Source organism: Lactuca saligna, chromosome 6 (genome assembly GCF_052625555.1).
Source record: "Lactuca saligna cultivar CGN05327 chromosome 6, ASM5262555v1, whole genome shotgun sequence".
NCBI lineage: Eukaryota > Viridiplantae > Streptophyta > Magnoliopsida > Asterales > Asteraceae > Lactuca > Lactuca saligna.
The window spans coordinates 8,647,988-8,669,787 of record NC_136422.1 but is presented as its reverse complement, the minus strand read 5'-3'; the positions used below and the strand labels follow the sequence as shown (position 1 = coordinate 8,669,787).

General features: G+C 43.0%; 1 protein-coding gene across 1 annotated transcript in view; it reads right to left on the bottom strand.

The window, feature by feature from the left end:
- Positions 1-478: 478 nt before the first annotated feature.
- The window catches only part of LOC145002287 (uncharacterized), a 46,597-nt gene continuing 25,275 nt past the window's right edge, over positions 479-21,800 (bottom strand). The window contains exons 6-8 of the mRNA XM_078961585.1: positions 1,525-1,618; positions 1,062-1,412; positions 479-970 (exon numbers count right to left, since the gene is read on the bottom strand). Of these exons, the coding sequence (XP_078817711.1) occupies positions 705-970; positions 1,062-1,412; positions 1,525-1,618 (711 nt within the window). The 3' untranslated portion in view covers positions 479-704. The remainder of the gene's footprint in view (positions 971-1,061; positions 1,413-1,524; positions 1,619-21,800) is intronic.

The following is a 21,800-nucleotide window of genomic DNA, read 5'->3' as shown; positions in this document are numbered from 1 at the left end:
AGTCAAGATCGAGATCTTATATATGATCGCTTTATCTTTGCAAGATTGTGACCGCAAGATTAAAATTGGATTGTAAAATACTATCAAAAACATTTTATAACATAAGAACAAATATTTTTGTCTACATGTTAACATTCAGTTAGCAATAAATAGTTTAGAATATAAAAAACACATATTTCATAAATCTTTTAACAATAAACAATTAATAAGGGATATTCTATATAGTTACTCTAAAAAATATTATTTTAATATATATATATATATATATATATATATATATATATATATATATATATATATATATATATATATATATATATATATATATATATATATATATATATATATATAATCTTACCGGAAAACGATCATAATCGTGATTGATTTACTTGGGTGTGACCAATCTTACAATCGTGATTTTAACAAGGCCAATAGATAATTAAACATACTGACTTGGAATGGTCAATTAAGTCCATCATTTTGAAAAAGAGAGTATATATAATATATTTCTGAATCACAGGAATGAGTCTTAATAATACTATAAAAGGTGCCACACGCGGGAACAAATTGGCTCCAGCCAATAGATACTACCAAAAAAATACGAAAAAAGACATGAATATGATAAATATCATAATTCATGAGACCATAACAAAGACATCACATCATTGTCAACAACATAATTAAGAGGAGGCAATCCTTGCAACCTAGAATTTTGGTGGTGCAAGTTTTCGTGCTCCATAGTACGGAGGAGGAGGATATGTTGACAGGGGGAGTACATTGATGAAAAGTTTCAGTCCCTTCAAACAGTGTTTTCCGACACCACAAACATACCATTTCCTTCCAGGGGTATCGAGGGTGATCACATCGTATCCACTTGTGAGAGCTTTAGTAGCAGCCGGAATAGTACATTGCTGGAAGGAAGTTCCATTTACTCTAAACACATTATGCTTTCCCACAGTGTATCTGAAGACTATATCAATTATATTTAACCAGTTAGCTATCATAGCCTTTGAGAACATAAAACGGTTTTAATTTTTGCACTGGTTTATAAGAAAATATACCAAGTTTATCCCCGACAAAGAATTGCTTTCCCTTGGCCCATGCTTGGTAATCAAAGTTCAAGGTCCATCCTTTATCGTCACCAACCACAAACACCTTGCTTGATGGAACAGGAGAGACCCAAGGAGCTGGGGGTGGTGTTGATTGAGGGAGAACAGTGATGAAAAGCTTCATACCACCTTGCTCACAATGTTTTCCAACTCCACAAATATACCATTTTCTGCCAGGTGTTTGAAGGGTTATGACGTCGTATCCAGTAGTGAGAGCTTCGTTAACAGGAGGAATCATACACTGTTGGAAAACTGTTCCATTGACTCTGAAGACATTGTGTTTTCCAGCAGCATAGTTGAAAACTACATCCAGAATAAAGATAGGATTTAGATACTATATCACATGTATATATATCATCATACACAAACCTAAACGATTAACGTAATGCTCATAGTACAATTAAGGGGCGCTTACTCAGTTTATCACCAACGACGAACTTCTTGCCATAAGCCCAAGCTTGATAATCGAAGTTGAGGGTCCAACCTTTATCATCACCAACAATGAAATCCTTGGCAGTAACTGAAGAAGCTATTGCAGCAACCATTAATGCTACAAATAAAATGATGCTCGACCTGTTTGTAGCCATCTTTGATCACTTAAGTACAATATGCTTCAAGTTATTTGCGTCTATATGATATGTAATTTAGATGAAGTGGCTATTTATAGAACGAATTCCAAAGGCATTGAACAATAAGTTTAATTTGTACGGCATGGCATCAAATATATATGTTTGTTGGACCAAGTCTTGAACTGAGGGTCTACATGTTAAAAAGATCGTTGCCGTCTGTTTACTGTTCAGATCCTCCATTATTTTCTTTTTGTTTATGACAAAACTAATTCCTTGTTAAAATATGAAAAAGACGAAGCATGCATGGGATTTCTCTATGCGTCAGGAGAATGGAAGAACATATTATTGTGCTTAATGACTTGTTCAAATCTATGATTGCTAATGATGACTTGTTCAAATCTAAGATTCCACATCCCTCATATCCGTTGGATTCTGCTATTTATGTATGGCTCCTCTCGATTATATATTTAATTTCTCGTGACAAGACAAATAAAAAATAAAAAATAGGGTATATTACAGGAATGGGCCCTCTTGTTTGTAGTAATCTATATGTTTTGTTTATATATATATTTTTTAACTCGGACCAATTTAATGTATTGGGTTGTTACAATTTCCGTCACAACTACCGGAAAATACTAGTTTTTGGTACTGCTGCTAAATATTATTTGGTATTTTATTTAGTTTTATATTTGTTTGTTTTCTTTTAGAGAGACCAACAATCTTACCTCACCATTTTTCTACTAGATTCATTTTAAAGATGTGGTCACACCCCATCCTAGTCACCTCAGCCAACCATCATCAATCACTTTGAGCACCAAAAAAAAAAAAAAAAAACTAAAATCAAAATAAAACCTGAAAGCTGTAATCAAACACAAAACTAATAAAAGTAAAATCTAACTTGATCAAAATTAAAACGAATTAAGCCTGATGAAAATCAAAATCAAATCCGATGTAAACAAAAACTGAACGTAATGATACTCAAAACTATACCTTATGCCAATCACACTTAAACATATGGTGAAATAAAATCAAACCTAGTGAAATCAAAACCAATACTAACACTACAACGATTGTACACTATAGAGATGATAATTTTGAGCTTTGTCCAGACGACTTGTCGTCGCTAAAGCCTCTATCGACGACGATGGGATGAGGACCAACAGAGGGCTTTCAAGACCCTGAGGTGGAGGTTATGTGAGGCTCCGGTTCTAGTTCTGCCCGAGGGGTTGGATGAGTTAGTAGTGTGTTATGATGCATCTATTTCAGGGTTGGGTGCGGTTCTGATGCAGAGGGGGCACGTGATCGCTTATGCCTCGAGACAGTTGAAGCCTCACGAGGCTAATTACCCCACTCATGATCTGGAATTGGGGGCAGTGGTGTTTGCCCTCAAGATCTGGAGGCATTACTTGTATGGTGTGAAATTCATTGTGTATACAAGTCACAAGAGCTTGAAGTATTTGATGGACCAGCAGAACTGGAATATGCGACAGAGGAGTTGGTTGGACGTGCTTAAAGATTATGACTGCGAGATACTATATCATCCAGGGAAGGCCAATGTAGTGGCCGATGCGTTGAGTCGCAAGGCGTTGGGGTCGCAAATCAGAGGTATCTATATGAGGGTGACGGTAAGTCCCCCCTTGATTGACATGATTCGAGGGGCTCATGTCGAGCGGGTGAGGAAAGAGAACTGGAAAATGGAAAGGATTCGGGGTAGTATCCTTTGTTTATTAAGGATAGTCGCGGCTTGTTGACGCAGTGTGGCCAAGTGTGGGTACCGATGTTAGGGGGAGTGAGGCAGAGATTGTTGGAGGAGGTGCATAAGTCCAGATTTTCTATACACCTAGGTGCAACAAAAATGTATAGGGATTTGAGGTAGGGCTATTGGTGGCTCTGCATGAAGCGAGAAATCACTGGGTATGTGGAGCGGTGTTTGACCTGTAGGAAGGTCAAGGCCGAGCACCAACGATCTCATGGCAAGGTTCAGCCATTACCCATTCCCATGTGGAAGTGGGAAAAGATCACTATGGATTTCGTCACGAAGCTACCATGGACAGCGAGGGGAGTAGATGCCATATGGGTGATCGTGGATAGACTGATGAAGAGTGCCCACTTCATCCCGATCTCCGAGAGTATATCTGCAGAAAAGTTGGCGGACGTTTATGTTTATGAAGTGGTGGCTAGGGACGGGATGCCGGTATCAATGGTTTCAAATAGGGATGTTCGGTTTACATCCAGGTTTTGGAAGAAGTTCCATGAGGAAATGGGTACCCAGCTGCATTTTAGCACGTCATATCACCCCCAGACCGACGGCCAGAGTGAGAGGACGATCCAAACACTGGAGGACATGCTGCGGGCATGCGTGCTGGACTTCGGAGGAAGTTGGGATGCGTATCTTCCACTGGTAGAGTTTTGTTATAATAACAGCCATCATGCCACTATTGACCGAACACCATTTGAGATGTTATATGGGCTGAGGTGCAGGACCCCAGTGTGTTGGGACGAGGTTGGGCATCGGGTTTTGGGGAGCACGGAGGTGGTACTCGAGACCACCAGATTGATTCAGCAGGTACGCGACCAATTGTGAGTCTTGTAGAGCCGTGAGAAGAGATATGCGGATCGACAACGATCATACCTCGAATTTCAGAAAGGGGACTTTGTTCTACTAAAGGTTTCGCCATGGAAAGGGATTATTCGGTTCCGCAAGAGGGGAAAATTGGCGCCCCAGTTCATAGGTTCGTTCAGGATCTTAGCCTGGGTGGGCAAGGTGGCATATCGATTAGAGCTTCCAGAGGAGCTTAGTCGGATTCACAACACATTCCATGTATCCCAGCTTCGGAAGTGTGTTGCCGACGAGTCCTCAGTCATACCCTTGGACGACATTCAGTTGGATGGGAGCCTGAATTACGTCGAAAGACCAATTACGATTTTGGACAGCTTGACAAAGAAGCTCCGGAATAAAGAAGTGAAGTTGGTTAAGGTGCAATGGCAGCACCGAAGGGGTTCCGAATGGACCTGGGAATCGGAAGACGAAATGCGAGGTTTCTACCCGGAGTTATTTGAACCAACGGGCTTTGAGGATGAAGCCTAATCCAAGTGGGGGAGAGTTGAAACACGCTGATCCTCAGATACTAATATTAGTATTGCCTCGTTCAAGTTTTGAAGGATCTACTCGACGAATTGGCTTCCCTACTCGTCGAGTAGTAGCGAGTTAGTTCGCGAAGTTTAATGATCTACTCGCTGAGTCCACGAAGGCACTCGACGAGTAGCTCTTGATAGATGAAACCCTAAGTACGGGGCCATGCACCCTATTTAAAGGGGCCATTAGCCTCCCCTAACTTTCCTTTTACAACTCCTCATTTTCCAAAAACCCTGATTCGTGTGTGTGTGTGTGTATGTGTGATCTTTAGTGGGTAGATGTGATAGATATTTTGTGTTTGTTATGATATGTGATTGCATGTTGTATGAAGACCCCGGGGGAAGCCCGTGGTATTGGATGTAAGACCATGAGGGGTAGCCCATGACAGTCCTAGGTGAAGACCATGTGGGGTAGCCCATGGCATTGGATGTAAGACCATGCGGGGGAGCCCATGGCAGTCCTAGGTAAAGACCATGCGGGGTAGCCCATGGCATTATTACAGATTTTATGTATGCATGGCTTATGTGTTATGTGTGTAGCTTTTATGGCTATCGGGATATGTGTTGTGTAAATTGTGTGTGGTATGCTCTGGGGAACTCACTAAGCATTTCTCTTACATGTTATTGATTGTTGCAGGTACTTCGGAGCCTAAGGGTAAGGGCAAGGCATGATGATGTGGCGCGTACTCTACCTCTCTTTTGGATGTTTTGGGACTCTCTGATGTTTTCAGAAAAAGACAATAATTATGTAATGAATGTGATTTGGAAATAAATGTTTTGAAAACCTATAGAATGTGTAATCGGTTTGATTAATTAAAACAAAAAATTTTCTTTGTAAAATTTGGGTTGTTACAGTTGATGATATGTTGATTGTTGGATTCGACATGCAGGTGATTAACAAGCTAAAAAAGCATCTAGCAAGAGAGTTCGAGATGAAGGACTTAGGGGTTGCTAAACAAATATTGGGCATGAGCATAGCCATGGACAGAGTTACCGGTATACTAAAACTTTCACATGCCAAGTACATCAAGAAAATCTTATAAAAGTTCAACATAGCAAATGTGAAAGCCAGAAGTGCACCTTTGAGGAGTCAGTTGAGACTTACCAAGATGCAATCCCCAAAAACAGAAGAATACATAGAATACATTTGTAATAGCTCAAATTTTCAAATAAATTTTTCATTTAAAATAAAACATCATTATTCGACAAAAGAGTTTATTCCAAGTTTATTGCAAAAGTATAAATAATAAGTCCTCAAGATCTTCAGCAATGGCAGTGTGTACGTGTCACGCCGGCGCCTTCCCACGGTCATCGCTAGTACCTGAAAAACATAAACACAACTAGTAAGCATAAATGCTTAGTGAGTTCCCCAGTATACGACTTACCCACATACGCCTTCCGGCCCGGACCTTTCGGTCCACATAACATTGCCTTCCGGCCCGTAACAAAATCGCCTTCCGGCCCATAACATATCGCCTTCCGGCCCGTATTACATTGCCTTCCGGCCCATAGTATTTTGCCTTTCGGCCCATAATAGTATAAAACATAACACATATAACATATCACACATAACACATAAGTCATACATCATACCGTTCTTCCTATCACAAAAGTCACGCAGTCAAACCCTTACGGGTGAAGTATAGTGAGAAGACTCACCTCGTAGTATGCAAGCTATAAACCCTTCGAGCTACTCGCACTCGATCCACTAATCTGCAGGCTCCCTATAATACCACATACCTTTATTAATGATCTTATCAAACAAGACAACTGACCCTACTAAATTACATACAGGTCAACGGTCAATTTGACCGGACTCGTCGAGTGCAAAGGCAACTCGGCGAGTCTAGACACCCCGACCCCACTCGCCGAGTCTAAAGAACGACTAGAAGAGTTCCAGTAGGTCTTCAAGCTACTCGCCGAGTCTGAAGAACAACTCGGCGAGTCCTAGTGAATCTTCAAGCTACTCGCCGAGTCTGATCATTGGACTCGGCGAGTCCTCACCATGCAATCAATCAACTGCCTCCTGTACTTCGCATGATTCCATAATATATAGATATGGGGCTTCCTGGACCTTCACATATACTATTTCAGGGGTTTAAACTCTTGTAACAACACTATAATCTATCAAATCCTTAAATGGGTTTCCTAAACCCTAGATTCGCATACAATGTAAAAGCTACAGATATGATCCGAAGATTACCTGGAAACGTGTTCCCTGTGTCCCCAACCTTCAGAACTCGACCCCTTGAACCTCCTTTGATCACCACCTTGCCTCTCCTTGTCTAACAACCTCTTCAAGCTTCCACTAGCCCTCACCCTTGCTCCAGATGCCCACAGACTCCTGAGTTATCTTCAATCGGCCAAAAGACGAGACATGACGGCCCTAAAGACATTATATACGATTTAGAATCAAAACGGCTAGGGTTTCAGCTGAACAGCGTCGACTCGCCGAGTCCCTAATGGACTCGTCGAGTCCCGCCGCGAATCTGTGACCAAGACCGTGGTCCTACTCGGCGAGTCAGGCACCAACTCGCCGAGTCCCCTCCTAAATATGCCCCAAAAATAATTTGAAGAAATACCTGAAATTCCGGCTGTTACAACTCTCCCCCACTAGAACTAGACTTCGCCCTCGAAGTCTCATTCTGCGAATAACTCCGGATATTGCTCCCGCATTTCACTTTCCGGCTCCCAAGTCATCTCCGATCCCTTCCGATGTTGCCACTGAACCAACACCAGGGGTATCTCCTTGTTCCGTAGAACCTTGATCTTCCGATCCCTGATAGCTACTGGTCTCTCAGCGTAATTCAGGCTTGCATCCACCTGAATATCCCCTAACGGAACCACTGCCGCTTCATCGGCTATACACTTCCTCAACTGTGATACGTGAAAGGTATTGTGAATCTGACTCAGCTCCGCTAGCAACTCCAACCGATAAGCTACCCGACCTACCCTTGCAATTACCCGGAATGGACCTATGAACCGGGGCCCCAATTTTCCCCTCTTTCTGAACCGAATCACTCCTTTCCAAGGAGAAACCTTTAGGAGAACGAAGTCGCCGACCTGGAATTCGAGCTCGGACCGGCGTTTGTCCGCATAACTCTTCTGTCGGCTCTGGGCGGTCAATAACCTCTGCCTCACCCGTTGAATCTGTTCGGTCGTCTGAATTACGATCTCTGTACTGCCCATCACTCTCTGTCCCACTTCTCCCCAGCAAATGGGAGTCCGACACCTCCTACCATACAACAACTCAAAAGGTGGCATACCAATGCTCGAATGATGGCTGTTGTTGTAGGAAAACTCAGCCAACGGCAGATGCGCATCCCAGCTACCCCCGAAGTCTAACACACACGCTCTAAGCATGTCTTCCAATGTCTGAATCGTCCGCTCGCTCTGACCGTCGGTCTGGGGATGGTATGCGGTACTAAAATGCAGCTTAGTACCCAACTCCTCATGGAATTTCTTCCAGAACCTGGAAGTGAAACGTACATCGCGGTCCGAGACAATTGAGGTCGGCACTCCATGCCGAGATACTATCTCTCTCACGTATAACTCTGCCAACTTCTCTGCTGATGAACTTTCGCTAATGGCAAGGAAGTGTGCACTCTTTGTTAACCTATCCACAATCACCCAAATCGCATCGACTCCCCTGGCAGTTCTCGGCAATTTGGTGATGAAATCCATCGTGATCTGCTCCCACTTCCACTCAGGAATCTCTAAGGGTTGCAATTTACCGTGCGGTCTCTGGTGCTCGGCCTTAACCCTACGGCAGGTCAAACACCTCTCAACGAACCAAGCGACGTCTCTCTTCATGCAAGGCCACCAATACTCCTTCCTCAAATCCAAATACATTTTCGTAGCACCGGGATGGATCGAGAATTTCGATCTGTGTGCCTCCTCCATCAAAGTAATACGCGTACCGCCCACAAATGGTACCCAGATCCGACCCTGAAACGTCAGAAGTCTCCGTCCATCCATAACGAACTCTGAAATCAACCCGACGACCCGCTCCTGTTTCTGCATCCCAGATTTCACAACCTCGGCCTGTGCCCCACGAATAGCATCTAATACCGGAGTCATCACCGTCAATCTCAAACATACGTCCCGCAATGGAGTGCTCTCCGCCCTACGACTCAAAGCATCGGCTACCACATTAGCCTTGCCTGGGTGGTATAGGATCTCACAGTCATAATCCTTAACCACGTCTAACCATCTCCTCTGACGCATGTTTAGGTTGGGTTGATCCATCAAATACTTCAAACTCTTATGGTCCGTGTATATGGTACAACGAACCCCGTACAGGTAGTGACGCCAAATTTTGAGGGCGAACACTACTGCCCCCAACTCTAAGTCATGCGTGGGATATCTCGCTTCGTGAGGCTTCAGCTGCCTCGATGCATAGGCTATCACATGACCCCTCTGCATCAACACTGCACCCAGTCCTGAAATCGATGTGTCGCAATATACGACAAAGTCCTCCATCCCTTCCGGGAGAGCTAATACTGGGGCTTCGCACAGTCTCTGACGAAGTGTCTCGAAGGAAGTCTGCTGCTCGGGTCCCCATGAAAATGTAACACCCTTCCGGGTCAATCTGGTGAGCGGCACCGCGATCTTGGAGAAGTCCCTAATGAACCTCCGATAGTACCCCACCAACCCAAGGAAACTCTTGATCTCAGAAGGTGACTTCGGTGCCTCCCAACTCATCACCGCTTCCACCTTGGCCGGATCGACCAATATCCCTGCCTGATTTACAACGTGCCCCAGAAATTGGACCTCCCGTAACCAGAAGTCACATTTGGAGAATTTTGCATATAGCTTCTCCGACCTCAGTACCTCCAGGACCTCCCTCAAATATCCCTCATGCTGATCTCTAGACCGCGAATACACCAGAATGTCGTCGATAAATACAATCACGAACCGATCCAGCATCGGCCTGCATACCCTGTTCATGAGGTCCATGAACACTGTTGGGGCATTGGTGAGCCCAAAAGGCATCACCACGAACTCGTAATGCCCATACCGCGTCCTAAATGCTGTCTTCTGGACGTCCTCATCCCGCACTCTTACCTGATGGTACCCTGATCTCAAATCAATCTTGGAAAACCAAGATGCCCCTTGCAGCTGATCGAATAGATCATCGATCCTCGGTAACGGATAGCGGTTCTTGACCGTCACCTTGTTCAGCTCCCGGTAATCGATACACATCCGGTGTGAACCATCCTTCTTCTTGACGAACAGAATCGGTGCTCCCCACGGCGAGCTACTCGGCCGAATAAATCCCTTCCTCAACAACTCTTGAAGTTGCGAGGACAACTCTTGCATCTCTGGAGGTGCAAGACGATAAGGCACCTTCGCAATAGGCGCAGCCCCTGGAACTAGATCGATACCAAACTCTACTTGCCTCGCAGGAGGTACTCCCGGCAAATCCTCGGGAAAAACATCTGGAAACTCGCGCACCACTGGAACCTCCTTCAGAATCTTCGGTCTCTCGGAAATCTCCCGCGTATCCATCACATATGCCACAAAACCGCCACATCCCCGTTGTAGGCATTGCCTCGCCCTAGCGGCCGAACAAAAGGCTGATCCCGAACGGGTACCCTCGCCGTATACCGTAAGAACTCCCCCACTAGGGTCTCGTATAGTCACCAGCTGACGCTCGCAGTCGATGACAACGCTGAATCGGCTCAACCAGTCCATGCCTACGATGACACAGACATCCCCCATCGCAATAGGAATTAGGTCAATCGGAAACGCGACCCCGAAGATCTCTAGCACACATCCTCGAAGAACCTCCGTAGCACAAACCACCCTCTCAGCCGCAATAGAAACGCTCAAAGGCCGACTTAACGGCTCACGACTAATGCCGATGTGCTGACTAAAAGCTAACGATACAAACGATCTACTCGCACCCGAATCAAATAACACTAGAGCAGGCATAGAGTTCACAAGGAAAGTACCTACACATACATTAACATAAGCATAGCATTTTGACCTTTAAGTAAATACGTGAATGATAACATACCTGCCACAACATCGGGCGCAGCGCGGACCTCCTCCGTAGTCAGCTGAAAGGCTCTCCCGCGAGCCCTCGGGGCCTCGACCTTCGCCGGTCGGGTCTCAGTAGTCCTGGTAGTAGGTGTAGCTCCCTGACGAAGCTGCGGACACTCGGCCTTCCGATGGCCTGTCTGGTTGCAGTGAAAGCAAACCATAAACCCCTTAGGGCAATCCCTGGCAATATGTCCCTCCTTGCCACACTTGTAGCAACCACCAGCTCGACACACCCCCTCGTGACTCCTGCCGCACTTCACGCAAGTGCGACCCTTCGGACCTCCCATCCTCGAATCAGCGAACTTAGTCCGCTTGGCTGCCGGCTGAGACTGAGCCGGCCGTCGATCCACCTGCCGAGACTCAGCCTCCTCCCTCGCCTGAGTCTCCAACTCGATCTCGCGCTTCCTGGCGTTCGCCTGAAGCTCAGTGAAGGTACGATAGGTGGAGTTTAACACAAACTCCCGGATCTCCCTCTTCAAAACGCCCAAATACCGGCTCATCCGCGACTGCTCTGTAGATACCAGCTCAGGACAGAACATTGCCCTCTCATGAAACTTCCGCGTGATCACTGCCACGGAATCAGTACCCTGCTTAAGGGTCAAGAACTCCTGAATCAATCGCTCCCTCTCCACCGGGGGAACGTACTCGTCCCTGAACATCTCCGTAAATCTCTCCCATGTCACCGCTGAAATCTCTGCCTGAGTGAAGTTCGCCGTCACGAACTTCCACCAATCCTTCGCTCCTAGACGGAGCTGGTTCAAGGCGAACCGTACCCTCAAGTGCTCCGGGCATGAGCAAGTATAGAAGCACCCCTCGATGTCGGCGATCCACCTCATAGCCGCAATCGGATCCTGCGTCCCATCAAATTCAGGGGGTTTCATGTTGCTGAATTCCCTGAATAGTAATGAATCACCCCCTTGCGGCCTAGCAGCAGCCACAGCTGCGGTAGCGGCAGCGACTGCAGCTTCAGTAAGTGCGGCGTACCGCTCCTCAAACTCTTCCATCAGAGTGGTCTTAATAGACCCAAACATCTCCGGGATCTCAGCCCGAACCGCCGCAGCTACCTCTTCCTGAATAATCTGACGAATCTCCTCGTCACTCGCACCGCTCGAACTCGCCCCATTGCGTGTGATGACCATGATGTCTCTGAAATACAACATAAAATCATCAGAGACTCCACCAAGTACAATTGTACTCGATACGCGCCCTACTCAGTCTCCGATTTCCAGGGATTCTTACTTGGGTCTTCCACTGATCCGGTGTCTTCGGTAGTACGGGCGCAATACTACCGACCACACCGTATCAGTATTCGTCCCAAATCTTCCTCCCCAAATCCCGAATAATGAGTACTCTACCTCTAGTATGCACTATCTACTTGCACGCTACCAAATATCTCATATAAGCAATCTCCCTAGACAAGGCATCACAAAACAGGCCATTCTAGTCCTATAATGTATACCTAGTCTTCTAACATGCATAACAATTCATAATGCAGTGCATAATATAACATTGTAAGGTATTCTGGGGATCTTTACCGTTCGGGCGCTGGCTGATCGTACACACTGCTCCATTCTTGTTTTACCGCCTTACCATTTCTAAAATGTTGTGTCCTTATTATTTAAAAAGGTTTTTCCTCAAATCCCCAGTCTGAGTTCAGTTGCACCCGAAAGTACACCCGAATCCCTCAAACCAAGGCTCTGATACCAATTGTAACAGCTCAAATTTTCAAATAAATTTTTCATTTAAAATAAAACATCATTTTCGACAAATGAGTTTATTCCAAGTTTATTGCAAAAGTATAAATAATAAGTCCTCAAGATCTTCAGCAATGGCAGTGTGTACGTGTCACGCCGGCGCCTTCCCACGGTCATCGCTAGTACCTGAAAAACATAAACACAACTAGTAAGCATAAATGCTTAGTGAGTTCCCCAGTATACGCCTTACCCACATACGCCTTCCGGCCCGGACCTTTCGGTCCACATAACATTGCCTTCCGGCCCGTAACAAAATCGCCTTCCGGCCCATAACATATCGCCTTCCGGCCCGTATTACATTGCCTTCCGGCCCATAGTATTTTGCCTTCCGGTCCATAATAGTATAAAACATAACACATATAACATATCACACATAACACATAAGTCATACATCATACCGTTCTTCCTATCACAAAAGTCACGCAGTCAAACCCTTACGGGTGAAGTATAGTGAGAAGACTCACCTCGTAGTATGCAAGCTATAAACCCTTCGAGCTACTCGCACTCGATCCACTAATCTGCAGGCTCCCTATAATACCACATACCTTTATTAATGATCTTATCAAACAAGACAACTGACCCTACTAAATTACATACAGGTCAACGGTCAATTTGACCGGACTCGTCGAGTGCAAAGGCAACTCGGCGAGTCTAGACACCCCGACCCCACTCGCCGAGTCTAAAGAACGACTCGACGAGTTCCAGTAGGTCTTCAAGCTACTCGCCGAGTCTGAAGAACAACTCGGCGAGTCCTAGTGAATCTTCAAGCTACTCGCCGAGTCTGATCATTGGACTCGGCGAGTCCTCGCCATGCAATCAATCAACTGCCTCCTGTACTTCGCATGATTCCATAATATATAGATATGGGGCTTCCTGGACCTTCACATATACTATTTCAGGGGTTTAAACTCTTGTAACAACACTATAATCTATCAAATCCTTAAATGGGTTTCCTAAACCCTAGATTCGCATACAATGTAAAAGCTACAGATATGATCCGAAGATTACCTGGAAACGTGTTCCCTGTGTCCCCAACCTTCAGAACTCGACCCCTTGAACCTCCTTTGATCACCACCTTGCCTCTCCTTGTCTAACAACCTCTTCAAGCTTCCACTAGCCCTCACCCTTGCTCCAGATGCCCACAGACTCCTGAGTTATCTTCAATCGGCCAAAAGACGAGACATGACGGCCCTAAAGACATTATATACGATTCAGAATCAAAACGGCTAGGGTTTCAGCTGAACAGCGTCGACTCGCCGAGTCCCTAATGGACTCGTCGAGTCCCGCCGCGAATCTGTGACCAAGACCGTGGTCCTACTCGGCGAGTCAGGCACCAACTCGCCGAGTCCCCTCCTAAATATGCCCCAAAAATAATTTGAAGAAATACCTGAAATTCCGGCTGTTACAACTCTCCCCCACTAGAACTAGACTTCTCCCTCGAAGTCTCATTCTGCGAATAACTCCGGATATTGCTCCCGCATTTCACTTTCCGGCTCCCAAGTCATCTCCGATCCCTTCCGATGTTGCCACTGAACCAACACCAGGGGTATCTCCTTGTTCCGTAGAACCTTGATCTTCCGATCCCTGATAGCTACTGGTCTCTCAGCGTAATTCAGGCTTGCATCCACCTGAATATCCCCTAACGGAACCACTGCCGCTTCATCGGCTATACACTTCCTCAACTGTGATACGTGAAAGGTATTGTGAATCTGACTCAGCTCCGCTAGCAACTCCAACCGATAAGCTACCCAACCTACCCTTGCAATTACCCGGAATGGACCTATGAACCGGGGCCCCAATTTTCCCCTCTTTCTGAACCGAATCACTCCTTTCCAAGGAGAAACCTTTAGGAGAATGAAGTCGCCGACCTGGAATTCGAGCTCGGACCGGCGTCTGTCCGCATAACTCTTCTGTCGGCTCTGGGCGGTCAATAACCTCTGCCTCACCCGTTGAATCTGTTCGGTCGTCTGAATTACGATCTCTGTACTGCCCATCACTCTCTGTCCCACTTCTCCCCAGCAAATGGGAGTCCGACACCTCCTACCATACAACAACTCAAAAGGTGGCATACCAATGCTCGAATGATGGCTGTTGTTGTAGGAAAACTCAGCCAACGGCAGATGCGCATCCCAGCTACCCCCGAAGTCTAACACACACGCTCTAAGCATGTCTTCCAATGTCTGAATTGTCCGCTCGCTCTGACCGTCGGTCCGCTCGCTCTGAATCGTCCGCTCGCTTTGAATGTTAGTGTTTAGTAATTAAACTCAATTTATTCCTCTTATTATTAACAACTTTTATTTATTCATGATCTTCAACTATCTTCTGCTTTTGGGCGGCTTGTAATTTCAAGTGATGGAGTCTGGGATGCTCTTTCCACTGAATCAGCTCTGGAATGCAGTTGCGGATTGGCTCCGGAATCAGCAGCAACACAAATTGTCAAAGTACGGAAACAAAAAATGTCAAATTTGTAATAAAATATTAGGCAATGGATTCTATTTTTGTATGACATTAAATTTTATGAAATGGATTATATTTTTTGTATATCATATTTTATTTTCTATTATGATGCATTAAATGCAAATTTAATCTGAAAATTAGTAAATCTATAAAAAAAATATTTTTTTTAAACATTTAAAATTATGATACGCAAAAATGTGTGTCATCTTCATTTATGACATGACCTTTCTTGACAGGGGCTTTCTTGATACGCATTGCGTGTCATTAACACGCGCGTCGTAAGGTTACGACACGCGAATGCGTGTTGTCTTCCTTTATGACAGGGCCTTCCTTGATACGCATTTCGTGTCGTAAAGGCGTGTCGTAATTGTGCATCGTAAATGAGCGTCGTAAATGCCCGTCGTCTCTCTTTATGACAGGGCCTTCCTTGACGCGCATTTGCACATCGTCTGAGCCATTTATGATGCGCAATGAGCGTCGTAAAAGGCTGTTTTTCTAGTAGTGTGTTAATAAACATTTCAAAACTAATACTTTTGTTATCAAGGTATTTTAAGATGGAAAACCATTTCATGCATCACATTTTGTAGTATGTGAAATCTACTGGATGAAAACACAGTTATAAAATACATATGAATGATTTAATAACATGTTGTTTTCTATTTGTATCCCCCCCCCCCATTAAAGCATTTAAAAACATTTGAAATATTCATTTATGGGTATGAACTCACCTGTAGATGGTGGTTTGGATGAACTGGACGATGTAGGATTGTTAGGTGTCAAGTGAGGACTTGTACACACACTACGATCCTAATGAACATATAATCACACATATATGCACTCAATTAGTCTTAAATTACTAATTGATAATGTTAAGACATCCTAGAACATAATAAGCACTTTATATAAGTGTTATAAGCCCTAAGGATTGCATCTAAGCTATTGTGGGACAAGGCACTTGGGTTTAGGGTTCCAAAGGACCCTATACTTGAGTTTACTCTCCAAATAACCTCACACATGGAGTTTACGGTTGTAAAATCTTGAGTTTACGGCCGTAAAATCCAAGGCTTAATGTCTTTGGTTGTTTTAAGGTGTTAAATAATCCCTAGAATCATTCTAACTTTGTGGGTTAATTCTTGGAAGGGTTTAGGGCATAGAAACACTCTTTTGAGGAGGTTACAGCCCCAAGGCCAATTCCTTTGGAGTTTACTACCGTAAACTCCCTTGGAATGGTGTTTTTGATGCTTTCAAGTCTCTTGCACATGTAGTATAGGTCTTATACTTTTATCCCAAGCATATGAAGGCCTTAGGAACACTTTGGTGCCCTTCTTTCATGTTTACGGCCTAAGAGCTTTATTAGGGCCGTAATCATCCAAAATGATGTGTTTTGGTCCTTGATTTAAGTGGAAACAATTCCTAGTAATTGTCTAAGGCTTTAGGTGCCTTAAAAGCACCCTTTGATCCAAGTTATTGGAGTTCACGGTCCAAGATCATCTTGGGCCGTGAACACCCATGTTTTTGTGTTTCTTGATTGTTTTCTTGTCCCTAACACACATATATATGAGTCTAAGGTAGTAGCATATCACGGGGGAAAGGCTAGGCATTGTTTCGGGAGTTTACCGCCCAAGAACACCTTGGGGAGTAAACTCCTAAATCTAGTTATTTAGCTATGTAATCTATGTTATGAACACATTTTAAGCTATATAACACTACTCAAGAGAGGTACTCATGATTTGGGATAAAAACCCGAAGATTCGTGAGAGAGGAAATGGCTTTTCTCTAGTTGAAAATGTGAATAATGAATGAAATTGGTTCAGAATTCTATTTATAGTCCTGAGATTATTGGCAGAAAATATTTTATTCCCGAAATGATCTCTAATATAATAGAGTGTTGGAATAACAGTGTTGCACAAAACCCTAGTGCATCCACTCTCTTGATATTTGCTGAAGTGTAAACCCTAAATTACTCAAACTTATACGGAAAAGTCTGAAAGTTTACTGTGACTGATATAACTTCTATTAAAGTGATATTGTTTGTACATAATGGAAATTCCGGGTTGTCACAAACAAGTTTTTAACAAACATTGTTGTCATTACCATTCTAGTTTTCCTCCTCCTCCTTATAACAAACATGGAGTGTGTGTGGTTAACTAGCACGCCAATGAGAGATAATAAACGACATTAAAGGTGTCATGCAGGTTTGCATGGTTATTCACATCTCGTTTGTTAACCTTGGTGATTGAAGAACTCGTTATTCATCAAAAAGAAGAATTTACCAAAAGTAGAACTCACTGTGAAGCCAAGAAAAATTTCCATTGATTTGAAACCTCAAAAGTCAAACTTGAAAGTCAAACTTAAAAGTCAAAATTGAAAGTCAAATGTCAAACTGGAAAGTCAAAAGTCAAATTCGAAAGTCAAAAGTTGAAAATCAAACTTTTTGTCGAAAAAATAACCTTGACCGAGAACAAAAGTTTCTAGACCGAAAATGAGAGTATTGGATCAAAGATGTGCCTTTGTGACCAAATATGAAGCTTTAGGACCAAAAATGAAGCTTTAGTATCGAAAACCAGGTTTTAATACCGAAAACTTGATTTTTAGACCGAAAATGCGAAGCTTCTAATGTTGACCAAGAAGTCTCGCACCGAGAAGAGCTGCTGACCGAAAACGCAAGATTGAAATCGGAGGCCGAGAACAATTGGACCGAGAACTCTGACGCTTCGGACCGAGAACGAGTCTGAGGACTTCGGAACCGAGAACTTGCGACACCGACCGAAATCGCTGTTGTGCCTCCGAGATCTGCTAGGCTTGACCGAATCCGAAGCTGGCCACCGAAATCTCACAGATTTTGACCTAGAACTCCCCAAAACTTGCCAAAAACACAAAATTTTCAACTTTTTAATGCCAAGATCAATCAAACTCCCTAAAATAGTCAAGAACACAAAGAACAAAGGAAAAAAATTTGTAAAATATAAATAAAAAACACCAAGAAACTCCAAGAAAAACCATTTGCAATGACCTGATTGATACCGATCCAAGCTCTGATACCAACTGTAAAACCCAAAATGCTATGATGTATCAATCGAATTCACTTGATGGTGTGGAATCCCAATCAAGTGAATTAGACAATATGAAATATAGAATAAGAACACAACGGTTAATCTTCAATGCACCATATTATTGAATAAATCGGGTACATACGATTCTTGATTACACTTGGTTCTCTCTTGTTTCTCTCCAAAAACACGTTCTAAGCTTATGAAAGCCCCCAAAACATACCACACTAACTACAAGGCCTAAATAACACTATTTATACCTAGACCTAATTGTTGGAATAGTGTCTAAGGCTGTAACTATATTCGGTTGTGCATGGTCCTTTTGGGTTGCCTTCACCATAGCAACTTGATGGATGATTTGTTAAAAGAGAGTAAATATTATAAGGAATAATATATGGTTATTTGATTAATATAAGTCATAGATTAATTGGTATTAATTTGGTGACTTAAAGAGATTAATTAAATAAGAGGGTATAAACTGTCAATTGTTTGATAGTTACACTTTAGACTATGAATCCTTATCCTAGATAGGATGGACGATTTCTAGGGCTTGGATAAGCCAAAACCGTCCACAGGGTTATCAAGGAAAGGATATGGATCAACTTAAAGTCTAAGTTATCCAATTAGGGTTAAAGCTGTAATCCTTAAGGAGTCTACAAGTATAAATAGACCCTAGGGGTGAGGGAATTCGACACACAACCTAAAGCAAGGAACCTCTGGCCGAATTCCTCCCCTCTCCTCTCTCCTAAATCATCTTGCTTGCTATTGGTGTTTGTAAGCCATTAGAGGAGTGACATTTGTGACTCTAGAAGCTCCAAGACAACAAGATCAACAACGAACTCAAAGGTATGATTCTAGATCTGTTTCATCATTGTTATTTAACCTAATTAGCTATTAGAAGTCTTGGATTCAAAGCATGTTTATTAGAAAGCCTAGATCCGAGCAATAGGGTTTTGCATACGCACATAGGAAAGTTCTTATGGCTAAAACCCATCAGTGGTATCAGAGCCTAGCTTGGTTTTCTTTAAATTGTTGCTTGATTAACTGAAACAAACCTGCAAAATTCGATTTTTGGGTTTATGAGTCACTGACTCGGCGAGTTCCAAGGTGGACTCGGCGAGTAGGCCTGACTCGGCGAGTCCAGGCGTCAGGAATGGCCAGATTCGGGATTTTTTCATAATTATCTTATGGAAACTTACCTTAATCATATTAGATCAATCTAAATCCGATTTTTTGATAAATATGACTATTATCTTGATCTAATTAAAGATATTTATCATCTAATAAAATATTTAATTTCCTTATATGATAATGATTAATTATTTTGATAATTATCTTGAAAGAAATCTTAGATAAATCAAATAAAGATAATTAGGATATTAATTGTTAATTGGAATTATTTGTTATTTGATCATCCATGTTTTAAATGTTTAAAACCTACCCTAAAGTTTTGAAATTTATATTTGTGATTAAAAGTTTTAATTTAGACAACTTAAATTTCAAACCCTAGATTTTAAAAGGTTTTAAAATACAACCCTATACCTATATGATATTACTAGAATAATATATATATATATATATATATATATATATATATATATATATATATATATATATATATATATATATATATGTATAACTAAATGCTAGTCTTACCGCTAGTAGGCCTCATTCACGAAGCCGATCTATAAGGTGGGTATAAGGTTGCGGCCTATAAAATGGTGCTTAATGGGTGTACACTCACACCCACCGCTTGCTTGATTGGTGGAGGGTCGTTAGCCGAACGGGTAGGATAGGGCAACCTCATCCTCTCATTAAAAGTATAATAAGAAACACAAAGTAACTACACGTTTTAAATTTTTTTTCCCAATCTTAGTTACTTTAGGAAAAGTGAATTGATGCAATCCCATGAAATTACACTTTGCACCTTGCTAAGAAGTTAGTGGAGCGTGTGTGGTTTACCGGCACACTAATTGGTTCTAAGCGAAGGTGGCAAAGGGTGATTCATTGTTTATCATAGTTCGATGGAGCGTGTGTGGTTTACCGGCACATCGAATAGGTGATCGTTACAATGAAGGCACCATGTGAATTTGCATGGTAATTCACACCCGCTTTGTGATCCTCGGCATCCCAGTCACAAACAAGAGGGGCATATCGAGATTTAAACATGCCATTGAATAGTTCAATGAATCTCATCCGAACCTAGGAATTCTCAAAAACACTTAGGACTAATAGTTTAAGTTTTGTAATGGAGAATTAGTGAATCGTCATTCACTTACCTTCAATTTATTTGCATATTGGATTACGGCATCCCTTTTCCAGTATGTAAATGTTATTGTTGGATCCTAGCCCTAATTTTTCTTATTGGGCGATAATTAGGGATTCTTGTTCCAATCTATCTTTGTCCTTTCTATAGATGTCAAACGCAAACAACGCTGCTGCTAGTTCTTTCACGTTGATGAGCCTTTGTCAAAAGGTCACCTTCGATGGAACGAACTTTAGCGAATGGATAAGATACATTCTCACCATTGCTCGCTATGAGGATAAAGAGTATGTCCTCGACGAGAAGCTCGAGAAAATCAACCCCGAAGTTGCTACTCCCGCCGAAATCACCGCCTTTGAAACTCATGAGCGAGATGCAACGAAAGTACATTGCATCATGATCGCCACCATGAACTCCGAATTCCAAAAGTCCTACGAGGACATGTATCCATACGAGATGCATCAAGACTTGTTGGAGAGGTATCACCAAAACGCGAGACAAGAGCGTTACGAGATTTTCACTAACATGATCTCCGCTAAGATGGGTCATGGAGAATCTCTTACCGTGCACCTGCAAAAGATGCAAAGGTATGTCGACCGCCTTCACAAGTTAAATGTTGACTTCGGCGAAGACTTGGCGATCGACATGGTGCTTCACTCTTTGCCTCCGATGTACAACCAATTTAGGATGACCTACCACATGAACAAAGAGGAGGTCACCCTAAGCAAACTCCAAGGTCTTTTGAGGGTTGTTGAGAGCAATTTCGAGGACAAGTCTGTTGCACCAACTCCCAATCCATCCACTGCTCCTGTCTTGGCTATTGGTCAAGGGAAGGGAAAGAAGAGGAAAGCTTCATCGAATAACTATCGAAAGGTGAAAGCCCGAGATGGTTCCTCTTCTAGTGGGACCAAAGTTGATCCCTCTAAGCCTTATTCCAACCCAAGGGAGGCAGAGTGCCACCACTGCCACAAGATAGGACATTGGAAGAGAAGCTGCCCGGATTACCTGCAAGCCATCAAGGAAGGAAAGATCAAGCCATCTTTCGCAGGTATATACACAATCAAATCTAACGATTCTAACCATGCTATTTCTTGGGTTCTTGATACCGGTTGCGGTTATCACATTTGTTCTAATGTGCAGGGACTAAAAAGAAGTAGGGATGTGGAGCAAGGAAGGATCAATCTAATCATGGGGAACAGAAGATCGTCGCCTGTGACCAAGATTGGAGTGTATTCTTTAGTGCTTAGGAATAGTTTAGTTTTAGATTTGAACAATTGTTGCTATTCGCCAGAAATGGCTAGAAACATCATTTCATTTCATGGTTTATATAGACAAGGATTTAGATTTTCTTTTAATAATGAGAATGGTTCTATTTTGGCTTATCTGAATGGTGTCTTTTACTTTGAAGCTATACC